This window comes from Ochotona princeps, chromosome 3 (genome assembly GCF_030435755.1).
Source record: "Ochotona princeps isolate mOchPri1 chromosome 3, mOchPri1.hap1, whole genome shotgun sequence".
Taxonomy (NCBI): domain Eukaryota; kingdom Metazoa; phylum Chordata; class Mammalia; order Lagomorpha; family Ochotonidae; genus Ochotona; species Ochotona princeps.
In genome coordinates this window covers 30,992,360-31,016,001 of record NC_080834.1, presented here as the reverse complement: position 1 = coordinate 31,016,001, position 23,642 = coordinate 30,992,360, and the positions used below count along the sequence as shown (strand labels likewise).

Below are 23,642 nucleotides of genomic sequence, written 5' to 3'. Positions count from 1 at the left end.
TCCTTTCGGCTCAGACATTCTCACAGCCACCTGACGGTGGTGCTCACAAAGCACTAAATAGAACTGCTTGCTTAAAAGTAACGTTGGGGGTGGCACTGTGGCCCAGGAGGCTGCACCACGAGCTGCAATGCCCATCCCCAGGAAAGGTTCATGTCCCAGTCATTTCCACTTCCGATGCAGCTCCCTCCTAAAGCTCCTGGGAAAGCAGCTGAGGGTGAGCCCAGCGCTTGAGCCCCTGCACCCACATGGGAGACTCAGCTGGACTTCATTCTGCTAGCTTCAGCCTGGCCCAGCTCCAGCTGCTATGGCCAGTTAGGACATCAACTAACAGATGGAGATATTTTCTCTCTCTGTCTCTCTCTCTTTCTGTAACTGCCTTGCATTTATTTTTTAAACATTTATTTATTTATTTGAAAGTGTTACAGAAAAAGACAAGGAAGAAAGAAATAGAGAGGGAAGGAGAGAGAAAGACATCTTTCACTCCCTAGACTGCCACAACAGCCAGGGCTGGGCCAGGCAAAAGTCAGAAACCCAGAACTCCATCTGGGGTGAAGGGTCCAATCCTTTGGGCCATCTTCCACCACTCTTCTCAGGTCATCAGCAAGGAGCTGGGTTAGAAATGAACAGCTGGGATACAAACTGACACCCAATGGGACACTGGCATTGCAGGTGGCAGCTTTGCCCACTATGCCACAACACCGGCCCCATAACTCTCAAAAAAATATATCTTTTTAAAAATTCAAACAAAGAAACGGAAGTCTCAACTTCTTCAATGGGCTGGACGGAAAAGGACCCATGCCATACATGAGAAAAGCCCCTGCCAAGGTCCTCTGGCAGAAACAGGAGGGCACAATACTTCTGTGACAGTCAGCAAGGGCACGCATGACGTGCGGCATGGCTTTTCTCAGCCTGCGATCCAGGACCCACGGCCACAGTACTAACCAGCATCACGCCACCTTCAGATTGTTTGGCACAGCATGGCTCCGACTGCCGTGTGCCACTCTGGAGCCCGGGCTCAGGAATCAGCATGACCTTTCTGGTCATTTACTGATTTGGAAGGCAAACTGAAGCGAGAAAGAGGTAGCATCTGTCTGCTGACCACTCCCCAAATGCCCACGAAAGCTGGGGCTGGGCCCAGACGGACCCGGGGACTGGGAACTCCACCTGGCTTTCTCGTGTGGGTGACAATGCCCCCGGAATCTCAGGTTCACCTGCTGCTTCCCAACATGTGCATTAGCAGGAAGGCAGATCGGGAACAGACTTGACTGCATCCCAGGTACTCCGGCATGGAATACAGGTGTCCCAAGCAGAGGCTTAACCCACCGTACCATGATGCTTATCCAGGAGTCAGAATGACCATATGAGAACAACTGCCAAGGACGGTCCAGATGGTTCCACCCTACCAGGAAGCTCAAGTTTCCAGCACAGGAGAGATGAAGAGGACCTGGCACAATGGCTCAGTGGTTAAATCCTTATCTTGCAAGCAACAGGATCCCATATGAGCACCGGTTTGTGTCCTGGCTGCTCCACTTCCCATCCAGCTCCCTGCTTGTGGCCTGAGAAAGCAGTTGAGGACGGCCCAATGCATTGGGATCCTGTACCACATGGGAGAACTGGAGGAACCTCCTGGCTTTTGGCTTTGGATTGGCACAGCAACTGCCATTGAGGTCACTTGGGGAGTGAGTCATTGGACGGAAAATCTTCCTCTTTGTCTCTCCTCCTCTCTCTGTATATCTGACTTTCCAACAAAAACAAAAATGAATCTTAAAAAAAAAAACCAAGGTGACGTTATGGCACAACAGGCATAGTCACCTCCTGTGGTGTTCGTTCGAGCCCCAGCTGTTCTACTTCCAATCCAGCTCCCTGATAATGCACCTGGGAAAGTAACGGAGGACGGTCCCAGTGCTTGGGCCCCTCTATGCATGTGGAAGATAGAAGGAAGCTTTGGTGCAATCAAAACACTGAATAACAAGGGCTCTGAATGGGGAGAACCTGGACCGCTCAATACTGCCGGCAGAAATGCGCCACGGTCACTGGTGGGCAGTCCAATGGCTCCTCAAAATGTCAAGTACTACTCCCACAGCAGTTCCACCCCTAAGAAAGGTAAAAACATACAACCTCTCACAATGACTTACAGGGGCCGATGGTGTGGCACAGTGAGCTGAGCTGCTGCCTACAATGTTGGCATCTCGTAGCAGGGCACTAGTTCAAGTCCCAGCTGCTCCACTTCCAAACCAGCTGCCTGCTAATGCACCTGGGAAAGCAGTGGAGGATGGCCCAAGTAAATGGGGTCCTGCCACCCATGTGGAAGACCGAGATGGAGCTGCTGGTTCCTGGTGCTGTCCTGAGCCAACCTGGCCAATCAGGTCATTTGGAAAGTGAACCAGCAGATGGAAGATCAATCAATCAACGAATCAATGATATCCCTCTCTCTCCTTCAAACAAATAAATCTTAAAAAAAAAAAAAAACTTGCGGGCCCGGCAGCATGGCCTAGAGGCTAAAGTCCTCGCCTTGAACGCCCCGGGATCCCATATGGGCGCCGGTTCTGATCCCGGCAGCTCCACTTCCCATCCAGAACCCTGCTTGTGACCTGGGAGGGCAGTCGAGGACGGCTCAAAGCCTCAGGACTCTGCACCCGTGTGGGAGACCTGGAAGAGGTTCCTGGTTCCCGGCTTCAGAATGGCATAGCATCGGCCATTGCGCTCACTTGGGGAGTGAATCATCGGATGGAAGATCTTCCTCTCTGTCTCTCCTCCTCTCTGTATATCTGACTTTCCAATAAAAATAAAAAAATAAACCTTTTGGGGGTGGGGGGAGGGTTTGGGGAGGGGTGGGGGGAATTCCAGTGCATAAAAACAAATGTGTCACATTATGCAATGAAATTAATAATAATAAAAAAAATTGCACAAAAAAAAAAGAAAAACAAGTTGATAAAACCGTATCCAATAAAATCATCTTCATTTATAGAATTACAAAAAAATAAATAAAAAAATAAACCTTTAAAAAAAACTTGCAAACAAGAGTTCATATTAGCATCATCCCATCTAGCCAAAATGAGGAAACAATCCACACTATGCATGGACAGATGAATGGATAAAGCATGGGCATCCACCCAACGGGCTGCGATTCCGCAACAAAACAGAAACTGAGCAGACACCTGCTACGATGTGGGTACATCTCCAACATGTATGTGAAGTGAAAGCAGCCAATTAACTAAAGCTCACACACTACACAATTACATTTCTACTAAACATGCAACCTGGGCAGATCTACAGATTCAGAAAGGAGATGAATGGGGTCAGAGGCTGGGCAAGGGATGAGTGGGTGCAGGAAGTGACCACAGATGGCTGCAGGGTTTCCTTTTGGAGTGTCAAGACTGTTCCAGAATTTAAAAAAAGAATGTTCCAGAAGCAGGTGTGTGATAATGTTTTCACAACCCTGTGACTACCCTAAACTTCACCCAGTGCTCACCATGTATCTCAATGGAGAAGTTTTACGATATACATGTTATATTGTGGTGTTTAACAAGGAAAGGGCAGAGGTCATCTGTTTGTTTCTGCACTCCCCAGAGTTTGAGTCCTGGACAGCCCTGCTGAACAGCTGTGTGCTCTGAACAAGTCACTCAACCTCCCTGGGTGTTGATTTCCTGTCCAGCAAGGAGCAGGTGCACTTAGGAAAGTCCTGGGAGGATGAAATGAGAAAGTCCAGCAGAGCCTGCCTGGCCCCTTTGGGTGGCGGTTGGGGCGGGGTGTGGGGAGGACACCCTCATTGTTCCACAGTGGTGGGGTTCTGAAAAGCAGGTGTTCTCCTGACAAGACCCTTCCCCCTCAACTGGTCAAAACCCAGTTCTTGCAGGCTTGGGAGCTGGTCTCACCCAGGTACTCAACCTGCCCGACACCTCAGGAGGATTCTATGTGCAGCTGGGCCAGAGGTGTGGGACTCTGGATGAGGGCGAGTGGGACAGACAACCAGATGAGCTCCTTCTGGCACCAGCTCAGGGCGCCGCCACTCCTGTAACTGCCACCCCCAGCAGACCAAGGGCAGGCCTGAGCAGTTGTTAAAACACTGATCTGGCCTCCCGCTGGGGCAGGCCCCAGCTTAGTGTAACAGGAGCCAATAATTAAATTCTCACCCAGTTCCCGGGAGGCAGCAGATAAACAAAGGAAGAGGGAAGCCAAAAAGAGACCAAACAGCCAGGGGGACACACTGCCCGATCAGGTTTCCCACTTGGTCAACTGCTTCCTCCTCTAAGTGCAGGTCCTCTGTCTAGGAACATGCTCCAGGGTCCACTGGCCATGCAAGCCAGGGTGCCAGGATCAAAGCCCAGCCGCCCAGTCACTGACAGCCCCGCGCTACCTGCCGCCCGGTGGATGGAAGCAAACAGGGATGCTTCCAAATGTGTATATTCAAACAAAAACAAAAGGGGCAGAGAAAGAGAGGGGCCAAAGCGGCTTGTTCTCCCAGATCAAAGCCAAGGAAGCTCTAAACAAAGAGACTTCCTCTTACAATCTGCCCAGTGCCCCACGCCAGGCACCTGATGCTCCATCGCAGGACGGCAGGGCAGTGAGCATGCTTCACTCAGCTTCACACTCAGGGCTGAGACAGGAGACTGAAGGAGCTCGGGACCAGCCAGTCCAAGAACAGAAAGCTCAGCCTGTCTGCCACCATAAGGCAGCAGGGGATGCTGCTGGCTTCTCTTCAAACCCATCCTCCTGACACTGTAGCTGCAAGTTCTAGTCGTTGTGGCACAGCCTGGGAACCCACCACATGCAACACCAGCAGCCCCTAATGTTGCAGTTTGCATCCTGGCTGCTTCACTTTCCATCCAGCTCCCTGCTAATGGCCTGGGAAAGCAGGGGGAGATGGTTCAAGTGTTGAATCTCTTCCACCCACGTGGGAGACTTGGATAAAACTGCAAGCTCTCCGGCCCAGTGCGGTGGCCTAGCGGGTAAGTCCTCGCCCTGAACGCCCCAGGATCCCATATGGGCGCCATCCAGCTCCCTGCTTGTGGCCTGGGAGGGTAGTCAAGGACGGCCCAAAGCCTTGGGACACTGCACCCATGTGAGAGACTTGGAAGAAGTTCCTGGCTCCTGGCTTTGGATCGGCACAGCACCGGCCGTTTCGGTCACTTGGGGAGTGAGTCATGAGACGCAAGATCTTCCTCTCTGTATATCTGACTTTGCAATAAGAATAGATAAATCTTTTAAAAAAAAAAAAAAGGTAAACTCTTGGTTTCCACCTAGCCCAGCACTGACCACTGCAACCATCTTGGGAGTGAACCATTGCAGGGAAGAGCTCTCATCTCCCCCTCTCTATAACTCTCAAATAAATGTATATTAAAAGAAAAAAAAATCTAGCAATAAATTAAGTACATAAAATAGGGTACAGAGGGCCCAGTGCAACAGCCTAGCGGCTAAATTCTCGATCCCATTTGGGTACCAGTTAGAGTCCTGGCTTCTGATCCCTTTCAAATAAATAAAAATAAATGTTTCTTTAAAATTTGGATCTGTACAGGAAGAGATCGTTCTGGATTTTTGGTTAACCTCCCTAGCTGAAGCCCAGGTTTCAAAACCGAGCGGACAAAGGAGAGTTCCAAATGGTTCCTTCTATTCACTGTTACGAACAAGACATTGTGCCTTAATGGCGCTTTGAAGAAAAGGACATTACGGGCCAGTCGGCAGTGCAGCAGGCTAGGCCACCACTTGCGGTGCCAGGCACTGCTGAGAGTCCCGGCTGCTCTGCTTCGGATCCAACTTCCTGAGGATGCACCTGGGAAGGCAGCAGACAGTGGTCCCAGGCCCCGGGCCCAGATCTGCATACTGCAGGCACTGGCGCTGCAGAACCAGTGAATGGGCCCTATCTCTCCCTCTCTCGGTCACTCTTTCAAATAAATGAATCTGTTTTAAAAAGACGGAACGAGAAGGATATTGGGAAAACAAGAGGACAGTGATGAGGGCCATCCCAATCCCACAGCGAGCGAGAGCTGCGACAGCAAACCAACTGCAGAGGCAACAAGGGACCCGCACAGCCATGACCCACAGGCGGATAAGGCCGGGGTCTCCCCAAGAAACCGCTGAACTTATCTGGACAATAACATGCTGGACTTTATGCTTAGTAGATGCTTGCAATGAGAGAATCTCAACTGAATTTGAACTGTGGTAATGCAACAAGGTGGAGGAATCCACCATGGGGGGGTGGGAATCCCAGTGCCTATAAAACTGTCACATAATGCAATGTAATCAATAAAAAAAAGAAAAGAAAGAAAGGCCGGTGTAGTGAGCTTGGGGTTGTGGGGAAATGCAAGCTCTTGGGGAGACAGAGGCAATGCCCTGGGTGTCACATGAGCTGCTCTGATCAGAGGCCCAAGATCCACTTGAGGTCCAGCGGCTAAGCTGCGTGCGCAGCTTTCTGCATCCTCAGCTGCCACCTTCGCAACCCCACTACCCCACCCCACTGACGGACACTGGAGAAGAACACAGCTTTAAGGGACACCTCTGATGGTCTGTGGTCATTGTGTTGTAACAGAGCACCCCAAACATCAGGGGCTGAAATGGCACTTTTCTTAAATTTTTATTGGAAACAAAGATACACAGAGAGGAGGAGACACAGAGAGGAGGAGACACAGAGCAAAAATCTTCCATCTCTTAACTCACTCCCTAAGCAGCACAACAGCAGGAGCTCCGCTAATCCAAAGCCAGGAGCCAGGAGCCTCCTCTGGGTCTCCCACATGGGTACAGGGTCCCAAAGCTTTGTGCCATCCTCTGGTGCTTTCCCAGGCCAAGCAGGAAGCTGGATGGGAAGCAGGGCCACCAGGATTAGAATCAGTGTCCATGTGGGATCCTAGCACATGCAAGGCAAGGACTTTACCACTAGGCTACTGCGCCAGGCCCGAAATGACTTATTCTTTCTGCTCATGATCTCAACCTGGGCAGGATCTGTTCCAGGTGTATCGTGTAGGCATCCAGGGACTCACAGGGGCACAAGATGCACCTGCAGGATGCCCTGCCTCCAGCCTTGCCCCAAGGAGCACAGCCTCTGGGCAGGAGCTCCCCACCCAGCTCTCAGCACAGTGCACACCTGGCCCACTCAGAGCATAGGAGCTGGGCTATAAGACAGAGCGCCCCGAGAGTCTGGGAGGAAGCCATGGGACTGAATCAAGCTCAAGAAGTCTCCCAACATCACCTCCACCATGTCCCAGTGGGCAAATGAGTCACCATGCAGCCCACCCTTGGGGGAGCTGGGTGCCAGCCTCCATCCCCCAACAACGACTTCCTGACAGGAAGACAGGACTGGCGGCCATCTTCACTGCCCAGGGAGGTTTTTGGTCTCTCCCTCTGCACGAGAATGGCATGTCCCTCACGGCTGCGCTCCTGCAGGCGGGAGTAGGGGGTCCCTGCCACAACAGGCCACAGCTGCAGAGGGAACCTGCAGGGAGTCTGTCACTGCAGCTGGGCCGACTCATGTGAGCTGCAAAACTGCACTGCTTACCCCAAGTCCTCCGGCTGCCCTGCTCTCCTCCAGGAATGGTGCACCAGCCACCTCGGGGCAGTGCCACGAAGCACCGGCCCTTCTGTCGCCATCACACTGCCAGCAGCCATGCTCCTCAAGGCCTGTGTCTTCCCCTGGCGGGTCACGTGGGCCCCAGGCCTGCACCCCTCTCCTCCGTTCTCCAGGCTGCCCGCCTGTTATCTGCTCATCACTCTGCCTTCTTCTACAAAGCAACTGCTAGGGATAATGTCTGGATCCCTAACTCCTACATACGGAACCTTTTTTTGATTTGTGTATTTGTCATGCTATTTAAGAACATTTAGGGCTGGTGCCATAACACAGCAGGCTAAGCCTCCAACTCTGGGGCTGCCATCCCCTACGGGCACCGGCTCATGTCCTGGCTGCTCCACTTCCCATCCAGCTCCCTGCTTATATGTCTGAGAAAGCAACAGAGGATCGCTCAAATGCTTGGGCCTCTGCATCCACTTTGGAAACCTGGAAGAAGCTCCTGGCTCCTGGCTTCAGATCAGCTCAGCTAAGGCCTTTGCAGCCCTTTGGGAAGTGAACCAACAGATGGAAGATTTACCTTTCTCTCTCTAGAACTCTGCCTTTCAAATACATTAGCATACTTGAAAATGAACAGAATCCCACAGTCCTTCCAATGGGGGGGATGTCTCTGGGAAAATACACATAATGAAAAAAATGTGCAGAGGTAAAGAAACGTATTGCACCCAAATCAACTTGTCCTGTCAATCTACTGTCACAGGAACTGCTCGGAGAGCCCTTATACTCGACCTGGCACACGAGATAAAGAGCCGAGCTTCTCCACAGGTCACTGGTCACATCACTGTCACAGCATGCGGCCCCAAGCCACTGTATAAAAGCCAGTGTGGGGCCTGGCGGCGTGGCCTAGCGGCTAAAAGTCCTTGCCTTGAAAGCCCCGGGATCCCCTATGGGCGCCGGTTCTAATCCCGGCAGCTCCACTTCCCATCCAGCTCCCTGCTTGTGGCCTGGGAAAGCAGTCGAGGACGGCCCAAACCTTTGGGACACTGCACCCGCGTGGGAGACCTGGAAGAGGTTCCTGGTTCCCGGCTTCGGATCAGCGCACACCGGCCCGTTGCGGCTCACTTGGGGAGTGAAACATTGGACGGAGGATCTTCCTCTCTGTCTCTCCTGCTCTCTGTATATCCGGCTTTCCAATAATAATAAAAAATAAAAAAAGAATATATTATAAAAGCCAGTGTGTGCTGGCTACGGGCTCCTGCCATTTGCCGGGCACCTCATTTAACTGTAGGTCCAGTCCTCAGAACCAGCAGCCAAGGCTGACTGAGCAGAGAGCGAGCAGGTAAACCAGGGCCTGTGTACAGCACTGCCCGGCCCGGGCTCTTGGGAGGGTCATCCCTCAGTCAACTCGGATCGCCCCCTTGGTTTCCTGCTGCACGCCTTGAACTTGTGTGAGCAACCATGTGGTTCTGCGTAGCTCAGCTTGGTCCAGCAGCCTCTCTCAGCCGCGACTGCGCAGAGAGCCTGCCAGACCACATCCTCAGAGGCTACCCTGCATCAAAATGAACCTCCCACACGCCACGCCACCACCAGCTTCCAGTGGCCTTCTGGAATGAACACACACACACACACCACAGGTAAATACAGACCTAATCATGGTACACACACACACACACACATCCTATCACCACCCCTGCAGCTTAATACAGACCCAATCATACTGCAGCATCTACAGGGTTGCAGCCACAAACACTCTCTGCTTAGGAGCCCCTTTCCTCCTCCACCGACTTCTTGTTCTCCCTTAGAGCTCACCAGCACCTGCCCTGAGTGCTAAGCAATAGCCCCGCCCCACACTCCCCAGCCCCACCTCCGCCTTCCAGGGCACCTGACACTGAGAATGGCAATTGTTCATTGACTTAGTTCTGTGCTCTCCCATGCTATAAGCTCCTGAACGACAAGGGCTCCCACGTTCTGCATTCAGCACAGTGCCAGCACTATCTGCCATAAAGAGGCACTCGAGATACTGGGCTGAGAGGCAGATGCTGTGGTGTAGCACGCTCACCTGCCATGTGGGGTATACCCACCTCATACCAGAGTGACCTAAGATTGGGTTTCCCCCTCTGCTTCCAGTCCAGTTCCCTGCTACTGCCTGGGGGTTAGCATATCATGGCCCAAGTACTTGGGTTCCTGCCACCCATGTGGGAGACCCAGACGGGGTTCCTGGCTACTGCCTTCTGGTTGGCCCAGCATCCATCACTGCAAGCTTCCTTGGGGAGTAGCCAGTAGACAGACTGTCTGTCTGTCTCTCTCTCTCTCTCTCTCTCCGCCTTTCCAACAAATCAATTTAAAAACTTTGAAGAATAGATATATAAACCTTGGATGAGTGAATGAGTGTCTTGAGAGAGTACAGGAAACATACAAATTTCCTGCAACAAAAGAAATATGTAAGTTTTTTGGGTCATCAATCCCTCCTAAAAATCCACACTAAACAGGGCTGCTGATACAAGTGCACAAGACATTACAAATCGAGCTGGCTGCCATCGCCTGTCAGCATTTATGATTGCACCTAGCAAAATAACTGCAGATGTTTAATAAATACATTCAGAAATGCAGGGCTCAGTGAATACGGGACCATCTGAATGTTCCATCTCTTCCCAACTGCCTTCCTCGGATTCAATTATTTGCTGTTGAAGGGTCTGCAGAATGGCCACAAATCACAGCCCCGGAGATACCCAACATTTGAAAAGACCATTTACACACCTGGCACAACTACACAGTCTTCGAAATGTGAGAACTGACGATCCCACATTCAAAGCATGTTATAAGCAGCATTCTAGGATGCTATCAGATGCAAACGGCCCTAGCCTCGGGGGAAACATGCACATACAACTTTCCAAGGGCGCCCCAAAACACAGAGCTGCCTCAAGCAGTCAACCTAACTGGGAAGCACACACAGCAGGCAATGGAACCAATCAGAGGTCAAAGATTGCCGCTGGAAGCCTCCAGCTCCTGAGCCTACTCCTCAGACCCTCAGTAAAATGCTGGGAGTGGGCCAGCATTGCCTGGGGGTCAGGCCTCCTTCCAGCCCAGGAGACTCAAAACCAAGCAGCCAGGGCAGGAATCAAGAGGAGGAGCCTAGGGCCCATGCCCTCTGGTCAGCAAACAGAGACTCCCACCAGGGGCTCTTACACTGCACTTCACAAGGCCAGTCTAACCTGGGGTTGAAATGCCTGAAGCCGGTCCTGGTCCCCACCAACGCCTCCATTTTCTTGGAATTCCCCCACTCCCAGGAACACCCCCAAGACTGAAAACTGTAGGAAGCCCAGCCTGCTGAAAAAGCAGACCTCTGCCACGTGGTCACTCCATCCACGCCCAGGCAGATAGCCACTTCTCTGAATTTACGAATCTCTAATACCTTCAACGTGGCTGAGAATTTGATCCCCATTTCTTCTGTTTGTGCGCCTCTCTCTCATCATCTGGTGGCCCTGTTTCTGCGTCACTTTCCCAACAGCCACCGCCCAGCAAAGGGGTCTTCACTCTTAGGAGATGCTACCAGAACAGCAGCAGACACCCTAATTTCTGATTTGATTAGACAGAAACGCATATACCTTTATCTCCTCCACCTTGTGTGTAAACAAAACCCTCATGTTTTCGCTGAACCAGCTGCGGCCCAGCATGGAGCAGCCACTCTGACAGCTAAGGCACTAAGGGGCAGGTGTGGCGTGGGCTATCCCTGGTCACGATTTTGGAGGAGGAAGTTGCATTCCTGCCTTACCACCCTTTCCAGCGCTAAAGGCTATTGCCGCGCGCGGCAATGGCAGTGAGGGAGGGGCAGAAGCAGCTTTTTCCCAAGACACACAGCCACCCCCTGGGACTGCAGAGGGAGAAGGGTCAAGCAACAGACAGGAGGAAACGGGGCCCTGGCTGCTCCCCACCTATCAGAGCCCGCTCCCGCGAGAAGCCAACCCCGGGCTTGTTGGTGCCAGCCATTCCGGGCATGTGTGTCAGGGCAGCTGAGCAGGTGAACGGCACACCCAGCACAGGCACGGGCCTTCCACGCTCTGCACGTCTTGTGAAAGATACTAAAAATAATGACAGTTCTTAAATATTTCCTTCACTACTTACTTATCTGGAAGGGAGAAACAGAAGAGAGAGCTTCCATCCACCAATTCCTGGTGGGGATGGCCCAGGTTAAAGCCAGAAGCTTGGAACTCCATCCTGGTCTCCCACATGAGTGACAGGGACCCCAAACTTGGGCCATGCAACCAGTCATGTTAGCAGAGAGCTGAATCAGAAGTGCAGCAGCAAAGGCTCAAACTGGCACTGCCACTTAGGATGCCCATGTCACAAGCAACAGCTTTCTGTGCTGTGCCACAGCAATGCTGGCCCTAAACTTACCTTTAAAAGAAGAAAAAAAAATACATATTTAATTTTATTGGAAAGGCAGATTTACAGAGAGAGAAGCAGAGACAGAACAATAATCTTCCATCTGCTGGTTCACTCCCTAATGGCAGTAATGGCCGGAGTTAAGCCGATCCGAAGCCAGGAGCAAGGAGGTTCTTCCAGGTCTGCCAAGTGAGTGCAGGGTCCCAAGACTTTGGGCCATCCTCTGCTGCTTTCCCAGGCCATAAGCAGGGAGCTGGGTGGGAAGCAGAGCAGCCAGGACTCGAACCAGTGCCGATACAGAATGCCAGTGCTTGTAAGAGGAGGATTTGCCTGCTGAGCTACTGTACCAGTCCCTCTAAACTTACCTTTCCCCTTCATTATTCCAGGAACTTTTTGAAAGTCCCTTGGTATTTTATGCCACTCAAAATGTCCCAGAAGAACAGGGAGCCCCAAAGGCACGCATGGCTTTCACAAGGGGAAGGCTATGGGGAAAGGAGTGACTTACCGTTTCTGCCGAGGAAGGCGGCCTCTGCACGCTGCCCCCTCGGACCCAGATGCTCTCGGTCACAAACGCTACGTGCTCTGCCTCGAGCAGAAAGGGAGAGACAATAAGCAGGGCCCATGTGTTCAAGTCATCCACCGACTGCGGAGAGAGAAAGACGAGGACTGAGTGTCACCTCCAGGCACATCCAGCACACTCCAGGGTTGCCTTCTTGTCTAAACTTTGATTTACTCAAATGCAAGCCAGGGCTCCAATTGCTTGAGCCATCCACCGCCTGCTTCTTCCTCGAGTGCGCATTAGCGGCAAGTCACATCCAGGCCCTCTTCTACAGGACACAACGCCCACCCCAAGAGCAAAACTAATGTAGCATTTCCACAGATTGACTTATTTATTTGAAAGGCAGAAAGAGAGAGGTTGTCCCACTGCGGCTTTACTCCTTAAGTGGCTGCAATAGCCAGAGCTAGGCCAGTCTGAAGCCAGGGGCCAGGGACTTCTGGGTCTCCCATGTGGGTGCAGGGTTCCAAGCACCTGGACCATTCTCGGCTGCTTTCCCAGGTACATTAGCAGGAGCTGGATAAGCAGTAAAACAGCCAGGATTCAAATTGGCTCCCTTAGGGATTCCAGCCTGACAGGCACTGGTTTTACCCACTTAACCACAGCAACGGTCATAATTTAGTTCTTTCTAAAGCAGGTTAGAACCAAGATGGTTTAGCCAATTAGATACAGCTGGCAATCCTTGGGGGTCGGGGGGTTCCTATCCCCGAATCCCACCAATCTCCTATGGAAAAAAAATTTTTTAAATACCACACCTAAACTGAACTTATCAATTTGATTTTTGTCACTATTCCTACACTTGATCTTAGCCAAAAGGCTGAGAAGTGTCACTGTTCCTTACATTACACAGCACACCACTAGTCCTACAGCATTTGGATCAGGTATTACACATCATCTAGGGGCAGGTCAAGGATACGCAGATTCCAGATGAATAGTGTGTATTTTTTAGAGAAACGGCAAGAGTATCCAGAAACACTTGTGTCCCAGGACCTCCTAGAACCAACGCCCTGCGGACTGCCGAGGCCAACCCTCATATCCACGTATCTCTCTTCTCCTTCCTGAAACTTGCTAAAAAAAAAAAAAAAAAAAAAAGACAGCCACGCACACACACACACACACACAAATTAACAAATATTAAAAGGCATGTGGGTCAGGCCCCACTGCGTCATCATCCCAAACTGGCCTCTGCCTGAAAAACTGGAACAACTCAAGCTTTCATAAGTTTTTGGGCCTGGCACAGTGGCCTAGCGGCTAAAGTCCTCGCTCTGAACGCGCCAGGATCCCATATGGGCGCCGGTTCTAATCCCGGCAGCTCCACTTTCCATCCAGCTCCCTGCTTATGGCCTGGGAAAGCAGTCGAGGACGGCCCAAAGGCTTAAGACCCTGCACCTGTGTGGGAAACCTGGAAGAGGTTCCTGGCTCCCGGCATCGGATCGGCGCAGCACCAGCCGTTGTGGTCACTTGGGGAGTGAAACATCGGAAGGAAGATCCTCCTCTCTGTCTCTCCTCCTCTCTGTATATCTGACTTTGGAAAATAAAATAAATCTTAAAAAAAAAAAATTTCATAAGTTTCTGTTGAACTAATTAACAGTGTGGGAGTTCCGCCAACCAGTTATTAAAACAGAAATACTGTGGGCCCGGCGGCGTGGCCTAGCAGCTAAAGTCCTCGCCTTTCAACGCCCCAGGATCCCAATGGGCGCCGGTTCTAATCCCGGCAGCTCCACTTCCCATCCAGCTCCCTGCTTGTGGCCTGGGAAAGCAGTCGAGGACGGCCCAAACCTTTGGGACACTGCACCCGCGTGGGAGACCTGGAAGAGGTTCCTGGTTCCCGGCTTCGGATCAGCACGCACTGGCCCGTTGAGGCTCACTTGGGGAGTGAATCATCGGACGGAAGATCTTCCTCTCTCTCCTCCTCTCTGTATATCTGGCTGAAATAAAATGAATAAAATCTTAAAAAAAAAAAAAAAACAGAAATACTGTGCACTTCACTGAGACACTGAACGTACATTGAAAGTGTCCAGTTTGTACTGAAGTGGTGGTACTGATTAGATTTCATTTCTGATGGGACAGTCGGTGTAGACATCCAGCACTCGTGTATGTGATCTGAACTGCACAAGCTCTGCTCCTCAAACAAATAAAAGTAAACAGCAACAACAGAAATAAGTGGGAGACCTGGACTGGGTTCCCTGCTCCCACCACAGCCTAGTCCAGGGCACTGTGGCATCTGGAGAGAGAACCCATGGATGGAAGCTCGCTTGCTGCCTCTCAAAAAACAAGTGCTACAGGTATGAGGCATGACGTTCAGGTCTGTTTTCAGCATTTGTAGATTAACAATGAGGCATCCACACAACCATAGCATCAGCCCAGTAATGTAAATCTTAAAAAAAATTTTGCTAATCACAAATTGTCAAACTTTCTAACCATAGGCTTTAAAACAGCCAAGTGAAGTTGTGGCACAGTGGGTTAAGCCACTGCCAGCAACACTGACCTCTCATATGAGCATTGGTTCTAGTCCTGGCTGCTCCACTTCCCATCCAGCTCCCTGCTAATACACCTGGGAAAGCAGTAGATGGTCCAAGTATTTGGGCCCTTGCTGACCGATATGGAAAACCAGGATGGAGTTCCACGCTCTTGGCTTCAGGCTGGCTCAATCCCAGATGGCAGAGCTATGGGGGGAGCTTACCAGCACACAGAAGCACACTTGCTCTTATGCACACACTCTCTCTCTCTGCAACTGTGCCTTTCAAATAAAACACAATAAATCTTTCAAAAAAAGAAACCAGGGCCCGGCACAGTGGCCTTAGCGGCTAAAAGTCCTCGCCTTGAATGCACCGGGATCCCATATGGGCATCAAATCGTGTCCCAGCTGCCCCGCTACCCGTCCAGCTCCCTGTTTATGGCCTGGGAAAGCAGGTGAGGACGGCCCAGGGCCTTGGGACCCTGCGCCCATGTGGGAGACCTGGAGGAAGTTCCTGGCTCCTGGCTTTGGATCGGCGCAGCACCAGCCATTGCGGTCACTTGGGGAGTGAATCATCAGACGGAAGATCTTCCTGTCTCTCCTCCTCTCTGAATATCTAACTTTGCAATAAAAATATATAAATCTTAAAAACAAACAAAAAAAAGAAACCAGAGCTTCAACTCAACAACCACTAACCACATTTCATTCCCTGAAATTGCCAGCAACTATTTCAGGTCAAGCTGCTGAGCTAAACAGGCTGAGCCCCTAGCGAGAAGACAACTAAAACTAGAACTAGGAACTGTGTCTGCGGCCCCTGAGGACAGGTGCCGTCTGGCTGGGACAGTTGGAGAGCTTGCCCTGATTCAGCTGTTCCCTGAGCAAAGCTTCAGTGTGAGCCAGAGCGGGAGGGCAGGGAGGCAAGCGACGAAACATTAGAACAAGCCTACCTAACAGAGCATCCACAGGAATTACAGAAATGTCAAAAAGTCGAACCGGAGGCGGACATTTAGAGGGCTGTGATGCCCACGTCCAGGGCTTGGCTTTCAGGCACAAGCAGGTAAAGCCACACTTGCAGCACTGGGGTTGCCTAGGGGCACCCCTTGTTGTCCAGCAGCCCCACTTCTGGTCCAGGTTCCTGCTAACAGACTGCAAAAGCAGCGGAGGCCGGGCACAGGGCCTGGACCCTGCTACCCATACGGGAGCTAGGAGGAAGCTCCTGCCTTCAGTCCGGCCCAGCACCGGCTGTGGCAGCCACTGGAGAAAGAGGCAGCAGAGGGGAGACCGTCTCTTTCACCCCCTCTGTAACTTACGTAAAAACATAACTTTATGCCCAAGTCCACATCAGATTGGCTCTAGCTCCGTTCTGCAGTTTCCTGCCAATGCAGACCCTGGCAGGCAGTGGTGATAGCTCGGGCAACTGGGCACCCACGTGAGAGACCTGAATTGATTTCTCAGCTCCAGTCTACCCAGTCCCCGCCACCACGGGCACTCTGGCAGTCAATCAACAAACAGGTGTTCTCTCCGCTTCTCTCTCTCTCCCCCACCCCATTCAGGTAAGTTTTTTAAAAAGTAAAACTGTCCAGAAAGTTATGTATCTATGTTTTCCTGTGTTCAAAGTTTCTACTTTGCGCTACACATAAAAATGATTATTGTTTTAATGAATCGACCTCAGCTTGGAAACCACTACAACAGAAAAACCCATCAATCCATTCTTCCTCGGGTTACATTATCTTCCACTATCAGGTCTCTAAGAGACTTAAGCTCTTAGCAGCCTGGGCACCCTGGCATCTGGGTGGTACTAGTTATTGCTAGGCAGAACTAGTTATGCAGCTGCCTAGCAGAAAACAGAGGCTGGAATTCCGCCGTGTCACAGCCCAGGAAAAACAAAGTGGATTTTTTTTTCACCAAGTGACAAGACTGCAACCTCCACCTCCAACTCCGAAACAAGATTGTTCACTTCCACCTTTACGTTAAGACCTCACGTCCTCATTCAAGACACAGAGGCCCTGAAGACCACAACACTTCGGGGAAGAAAAAAGATCATCACGCAAGACCAGGCAACCGCGCTCACAGAGCCGCCCTAGGTCCACGCTGCGCATCGGCTGCATGGAAGAACCATTGTTCCCTTCCACAGCCAGGGGGCCCCGGGCCAAGCCACAGAGCCCGGATGGTGCCTCAGCGCACGGAGCTGGTGTCAGCGAGCCCTAACACAGGCTGTGACCCGCACGGGGCCCCGGGCGCCACTGACAGGCTGGACAGGGGCCAGGCTGTGTCCCCTCAGGAGTCCCCGACAAGCCCGGGGAGGCCCTTCCAAGTCCAGGTTCACTCAAACGCTAGCGGACCACGCAGGAGAGGATGTCCGGGGTGCGCCCGGCCGACGCCAGAGTGCCCACAGCCCCTCACCCCGGTCCCTGGAGCTCCCCGGCCCGGCCGGGGGAGGCTGAGACGGCCCGGCTCCCGGCGCCTTCCCGGCTGCGAGGGGCGGAGCGCGGGGGTCCCCGGCGTCGCTTCCGGCCGGCGCCCAGGCCCCCGCGGCCCGCCCGCCGCACGCCCCACGCCGGCCCTCCGCGCGCGCACCGCCCACCTGGCCCTCGGCGACGCAGAAGACGCGGCCGCCGCGCCTCAGGCACACGCGGGCGTCGCGGGGCTGTGCGGCGGCGCCGCAGAAGGTGAAGGAGCAGCGCGAGGCGCGCAGCCGCCGCACCGTGGTGCGCACCAGCTCGGCCGGCCGGCGCCCCCAGCGCGCCCACAGGTACAGGTAGCACAGCGTGATGAGCATGGCCGGCGCCACAGCCGCCGCCAGCCCGCCCCGGGCGCCGGCCCCGCCCCGCCCGCCGGCCGGAAGAGACGCCCGGGCCGCTCGCACGCCCGCTGGGGCGCGGTGGAGAGGGGAGGGCCCGGGAGCCGCCTCCGGGAGGCTGAGGCCGTACGGAGGCCGAGGCTGCACCGGCAGAGGCCGCTGGCGGGGCTGGAGTTGATGGCCTAGGCTGGAGGTAGGAGGGAGTTTGTGGGCGCCGAGGCCGCGCGGATGGAGGCAGGGGTCGTGCACTTCTGCATCCACAGCCCACACGACTTCTTGTACGGTAGAAGCAAGCAGGTGCACCGCTTAGACCGGTCTTCATTGAATTCAAAGATAGACTTGTAAAAGGGCAGGCTTTTCGCCTAGTGGTTAAGACACCCAAGGTCGCCAGCGCTGAGGCATAGCGGCTGCCTGCAGCACTGACATCTTGTATGGACACCTTTTCCAGTCCCGGCTCTTGGCTTCTGGCTTTGGGGGGGCAGCTCAACCCCAGTTGTTTGGAACATTTCAGGAGTGCACCCGTAAACTTGGCCTCTTCCTGCCACACCAGCATCCCATATGGGTGCTGATTAGTGTCCAGGCTGCTCCACCCCCGATTCAGCTCGCTATGTATGGCCTGGGAAAGCAGCAGAGGTGGTCCAGCTGTTGTGCCGGATTTTGAAATCCCCAGTAATCATCAAGTCTGAAGTCGATGCTGAGGCATAAAGGTGGTTTATTCAGGTTAACCTAGGTCTCCCAGCCACGTCCCCCAGCCCAGCATGGCCGGGCGGGGGAGGGGCAGCAGCAGGGAGGACAAAAAAAAGCACAGGAGCCAGAGAGAGAGAGAGACTGTGCCCCCCCCCCAGTTCTTATACATTTCAGGCTATTAATTATATAGTCATGATTTAGCAGGCTTCTATTGGTGGGTTTGAAGCAAGCAACTTTCAAAAAGTACAAATCGCTATAGGGAGGTGAATCTTATCAAACACCAGGCACCTCCTTCCTGAGGAGTGGTCTGCCTACGTGTCCTGCCGAAGTGCCTGGAGTTCACACAGCCCCCAGCCAAGCCATTAAGGCAGAATCACAAAAGACAGAAAACATCCAGGTTCTTCACAGCGACTTTTGCTGCTGCACCCACATGGGGGACCCGGAAGAGTGCCTGGCTCCAGTTCCAGCTAACTGGAGAGTGGACCAGCAGATGGGCGATCTCTCTGTTAACTGTGCATTTCAAATTAAAAAATTAAAAATTAAATTCTTGGGCCCGGCAGCATGGCCTAGCAGCTAAAGTCCTCGCCTTGAAAGCCCCAGGATCCCATATGGGCGCCGGTTCTAATCCCGGCAGCTCCACTTCCCATCCAGCTCCCTGCTTGTGGCCTGGGAAAGCAGTTGAGGATGGCCCAAAGCTTTGGGACCCTGCACCCGCATGGGTGACCCGGAAGAAGTTCCAGGTTCCCGGCTTCGGATCTGCACGTGCTGGCCCGTTGCAGCTCACTTGGGGAGTGAAACATCGGATGGAAGATCTTCCTCTCTGTCTCTCCTCCTCTCTGTATATCCAGCTTTCCAATAATAATAAAAATCTAAAAAATAAAAAAAAAAAAAAAATTAAGTTCTTTTTTTTTTAAGTGAAATTACAACTTAGAACGTGCACGCTCATGTGGGAGACTGCCTTTGCAGCTCTGCCTGCTTAGCCCATAAGGTAGGCCATAGGTGCTCGGCCACGGTGTCCCTGGTGGAACCCCCTGACAATGGTCTTGGCTAACCAAGGCCACAACCCAGCTTATTCACTAGGCATGCAGCGAGAACCCTGGGCTGCTCCCTAGTCTTCTCTGTCCTTGGACAAGCTTGCTAGGACTTCCCTGGTAAACAACTCTAGAAAGTTAATTTTAACACTCATCCTGTTTTTTAGCCACATGTAATGAGTCTGCCAAGAAGGTGACCGACCTATAACTTGATTGGAGGGTCTAGAGAGATAGACATGCCTACCTGCCAGTCATAAGGTCATTGTTGAGTGTTAGTACTGTTGGGACCGCCCTTCTGCCTGCCCCATTTCCTACTGTATATAAGCTTGTAACTTCTTCCAAATAAATGGACATCCCTCAGCAGTTTGTCTCTGGTGGTTCTGTGGCCAAAGAACTCTGTCACCTCACCCCTCCTCAGTGGTCTTAGGGCCTGCTGGACAAAAAACCCCCGGGACTCAGAACCTCAGGCTTCTGCTCAGATGACTTGGGAAACACTCATCATCGCATGTGGCAATGATTATTTAAAGAGCACAGGTGCAGTGGGCTGTAGGCCCCGGTCTCCCAAGGGTTAACTCCACAGCTTAGCTTTTTTCTAAGGGGTAACAGAATGGGCAATCTTGGCCTGATACATTTAGCCCCTGGCTTGAATGCAAGTTCCTCTTCCTTACTTCCTCCTTGTTAAGATGCCCCCAGGGGAGCTTAGGAGTTGCTTGAACATTGAGATAATACTGGGAGGGACTAGGCAGACTATAAAAGGTGCAGGCTGACCCCAAATAAACTTGGCATTCTGTTTACAAGAGTGACCCACTGCGTGTTGTCTTGTGTTGTCTTTTTGTAACCCTAGTCCCTCCGCTCGGCTCAGTACGCGGGCGGGCGTTGCCAGCAGTGGGCTAGAGACCCAAGACAGTACATCATTGGCACAGCTGGAGCCTGCACGCCCCAGCAGCAAGTGACTGCCGAAAAGTGGGTTCCTGTGTGCTGACGAGACCTGACAGGGTTTGCCTGGAGAAGCAAAGAATTGGGCCCCTTCAAGGTGCCACAGGGCTACCAGAACCTGGAAAATGACAAGACCAGCTGTCTGGGGACAGACACTGTCCTGTAGAGCGGCTCTGAGTTTGCTGATTGTGGTTGTAGGAACCACTCCCCGCGCCTGCTGGTGTGGAGAAGTATGCTCTTGGTTGTGCAGTTTTCATTTCTGAAAGGGTCTCACAGGCCCCTCCACCCCAGACACCCTGCCTCCTCCTGGCCCTTGGGCCCTCTCTGCATTCACCGTCAGCCATTCCAAGATGTCCTGCTCTCACAATACATCTCGGGTAAATTACGCATTGGCATCAGTCCTGGGTACCAATTCTAAGTTCTAAGGATGGGGATCAGTGCAGTTCAGGGTGAACTGAGGAGGGGTAAGGCTCCCCTCGTGACGCTGACGGTAAGAACACTCAAAGGAAAGATGGTGGGAGGGCCACAGGAAAAATTAAACAGAGTCACAAAACCAGCTTCGCTTGTGTTCTCATCTAAAAGGATGAGGCGGGTAGAGTTTAGCTTCATGTGCCCAGATAGCAAAGGAGAAGGGGTAGGATGTAAGCATCAGAGGACCTGACCACCCATCAGGTGACTTAGAGCAGCTTATGGAGGAACAGGTGCAGTGGCACAGTGGGTTAAGCCACCACTTGCAGCCCGTCTTGCCTGGTTCAAAATCAGGCTGATTCACCCTTGCAGTCCAGTTCTCTGTGATGCATGGGGAGGTAGCAGGTGCTGGCCCAGGTACATGGGTTCTTGCGCCCATGGAAGTTGGATTCAGATCTCGCTTCTGGCTCCTAGCCCTTGCTGTTGGCAGGTGCTTGTAGGGTGGATCAGTAGGTGAAAGTTATCTCTCCTTGCCACCCCACTCCACACTCTGCCTGCTCACTGTACCTTTTAAATTTTTCAGGAAACCCCGCAGAAAAAGAAAAAGAACATTTATATGTAAACAGCTTTGAAAACTGTGGAATTTTCTCCATAAAGTGCATTTCCCATGAACTTTTGAAATTTTGTTTGACAAACACCAAGGTTTTTTTTTTTTTTTTTTTTTTTTTTTTTTTTTATTAATTATTATGCATTATGTGACAGTTTCATATGCTCTGGGAATCCCCCCACCCCTCCCTACACCCCTCCCCCCTGGTGGATTCCTCCACCTTGATGCAGTATTACAGCTCAAATTCCATCAAGATTCTTTCCTTGCAAACATATACCCAGCATAGAGTCCAGCCACTCATTGTCCAGATGGGTTGAACAGTTTGTTGGGGAGACCATTTCTGGTCCAAAGTCAGAGCCGGCAGAATATCATCCCAGTCAATTAAGAGTCTCAATATAACATTAACAGCAATTTGTAACATTATGGAATTGACAAGGTTTTGCGTAACCAGTATGTTAAAAAAAACAAAACAAAACAATACAAAACAAAAAAGAAGCAAGTTCTTAACCACAACCTATGATTAGCTCATTGACATTTCAATTTTAGTTCATATACAGGACCAGCTGCTATATACCTTAAAATGGCTATAAGGTACCATTCAGCTGTCTCCAAACACCAAGTTTTACACCAAAATGATCTTAGTGTGATTGCAACTTGTAAGTGTGAAGAGCCTGGAAGTTTTCTGCCCTTTGTGATCCTGCCTTGATGGCTCTGCTGGGGGCTGTGTGGATTCTAGGCCTGACACCCAGCAGGACACCTGGCAGGTCACGTAGGCAGACCACTCCTCAGGAATTTGTACTTTTTGAAAGTTGCTAGTTTCAAACCCACCAATAGAAGCCTGCTAGATCATGACTGTATAATTAATAGCCTGAAATGTATAAAAACTGGGGAGCTTGGGCTCTCGGGGTCTTTTCCTTTCTCTCTCTCTGGCTCACGGGCTTGCGGATCCTGCAGCGGCTGCCCCTCCCCCGCCCGGCCATGCTGGGCTGGGGGAGGTGGCTGGGAGACCTAGGTTAGTTCGAATAAACCACTTTTATGCCTTAGCACCGGCTTCAGACTTGATGATTATCTGGGGATTTCAGAAACCGGCACAATAAGTGCTCACATTTTCCAACACATTTTGGTGCACATACTGCTGAATATGCACAGACACCTTCCAAGCCCAGAAATAGGAATTCCTGATTTTGCTCCTCCAAGGCTTCCCACACGTGCAGCTGACTGCACTAGGCGAGGGGTCCTCTCTGGAACACACCAACTGTCCCGTTTGGCTGGGAGCCTTTGTTCTCAGAGGGTTTTACAATTTTCTTTCCTGTATATTCTGGGAGACAGTGACTTCACACTGCCATCCTATCAGTGTTCCTGTAATCCCAGAGTGTGACCCCTTCTCCAGATTCAAGTTAAAACATTATAGTAGAGGGTAGAGATTGTGGTTCAGTTGCCCATATTGGAGTACAGGGGCTTTAAGTCCCAGCTACTCAGAGCTTCTGATCCAGTTTCCTGCTAATGCTTCTGGGGGCAGTGGATGACAGCTCAAGTGTTTCAGCCCATGCCACCTGAGTGAGATGCCCCGATGGAACTCTTGGCTGTTGTTGCAAGCATTTGGGAAGTGAACCACCAGGGAGAAGGTTTCCCTCCATCCCTCTGCCTTTGGAATAAAACACCTTTTACCAAATTATGGTAGTTCCCCCTGCTTATGTGCAGGAATGTGTCCCAAGGCCCTCAGTAAACACCTGAAACTTTCAGAGTACTGCTTACATATCTGCCAGTTTTTCTCCTACACATACACATTGTGGTACTGTAAGTTATAAATCACACAAGAGATTAGCAGCGACCATATAAGACAAGACAGCTGTCACAAGCGGTTGTAATACAAGTGCCAGCATCACTACTCTCATGTTTTAGGGCTGTTACTAAAATAAGGATTACTTAAAGCACAAGCATTGCAATGCTGCAACAGCCAGTATGCTAAGCAGGCAGGCTCCCGGCAAGCATACAATGGACAAGGGGCTGATGCACACTCTCAGTGGGCTGGGGCAGGGGGGTGTGAGTCCATCACACTACTCAGAATGAACCTGTTTTTTCTCTTAAAAGCATGAGTTCAAATTAATGTTGCTAACAACTCTGAGATGCTTTAACGTATTTTTTTTAACTGATTTTTATTGGAAAGACAGATTTACAGAGAGGAGAGATAGAAAGATGTTCATCTGCTGGTTCATTCTCCAATGGCTGCAACAGCTGGAGCTGAGCTGATCCATATCCAGGATCCAGGAACTTCTTCTGG

The 23,642-nt window shown here is 51.7% G+C and overlaps 1 protein-coding gene across 3 annotated transcripts in view; it reads right to left on the bottom strand.

The window, feature by feature from the left end:
* Window positions 1–23,642, bottom strand: part of HLCS (holocarboxylase synthetase) — a 181,672-nt gene that overhangs the window by 153,676 nt on the left and 4,354 nt on the right. The window contains exons 1-2 of one of the 3 annotated variants that reach the window (XM_058661641.1): window positions 17,477–17,731; window positions 12,384–12,521 (exon numbers count right to left, since the gene is read on the bottom strand). In XM_058661641.1, the coding sequence (XP_058517624.1) occupies window positions 12,384–12,521; window positions 17,477–17,671 (333 nt within the window). In that variant the 5' untranslated portion in view covers window positions 17,672–17,731. Of the gene's footprint in view, window positions 1–12,383; window positions 12,522–17,476; window positions 17,732–23,642 lie in introns of those variants that run through there. The other 2 variants (XM_058661643.1, XM_058661642.1) reach the window with 2 other exon arrangements.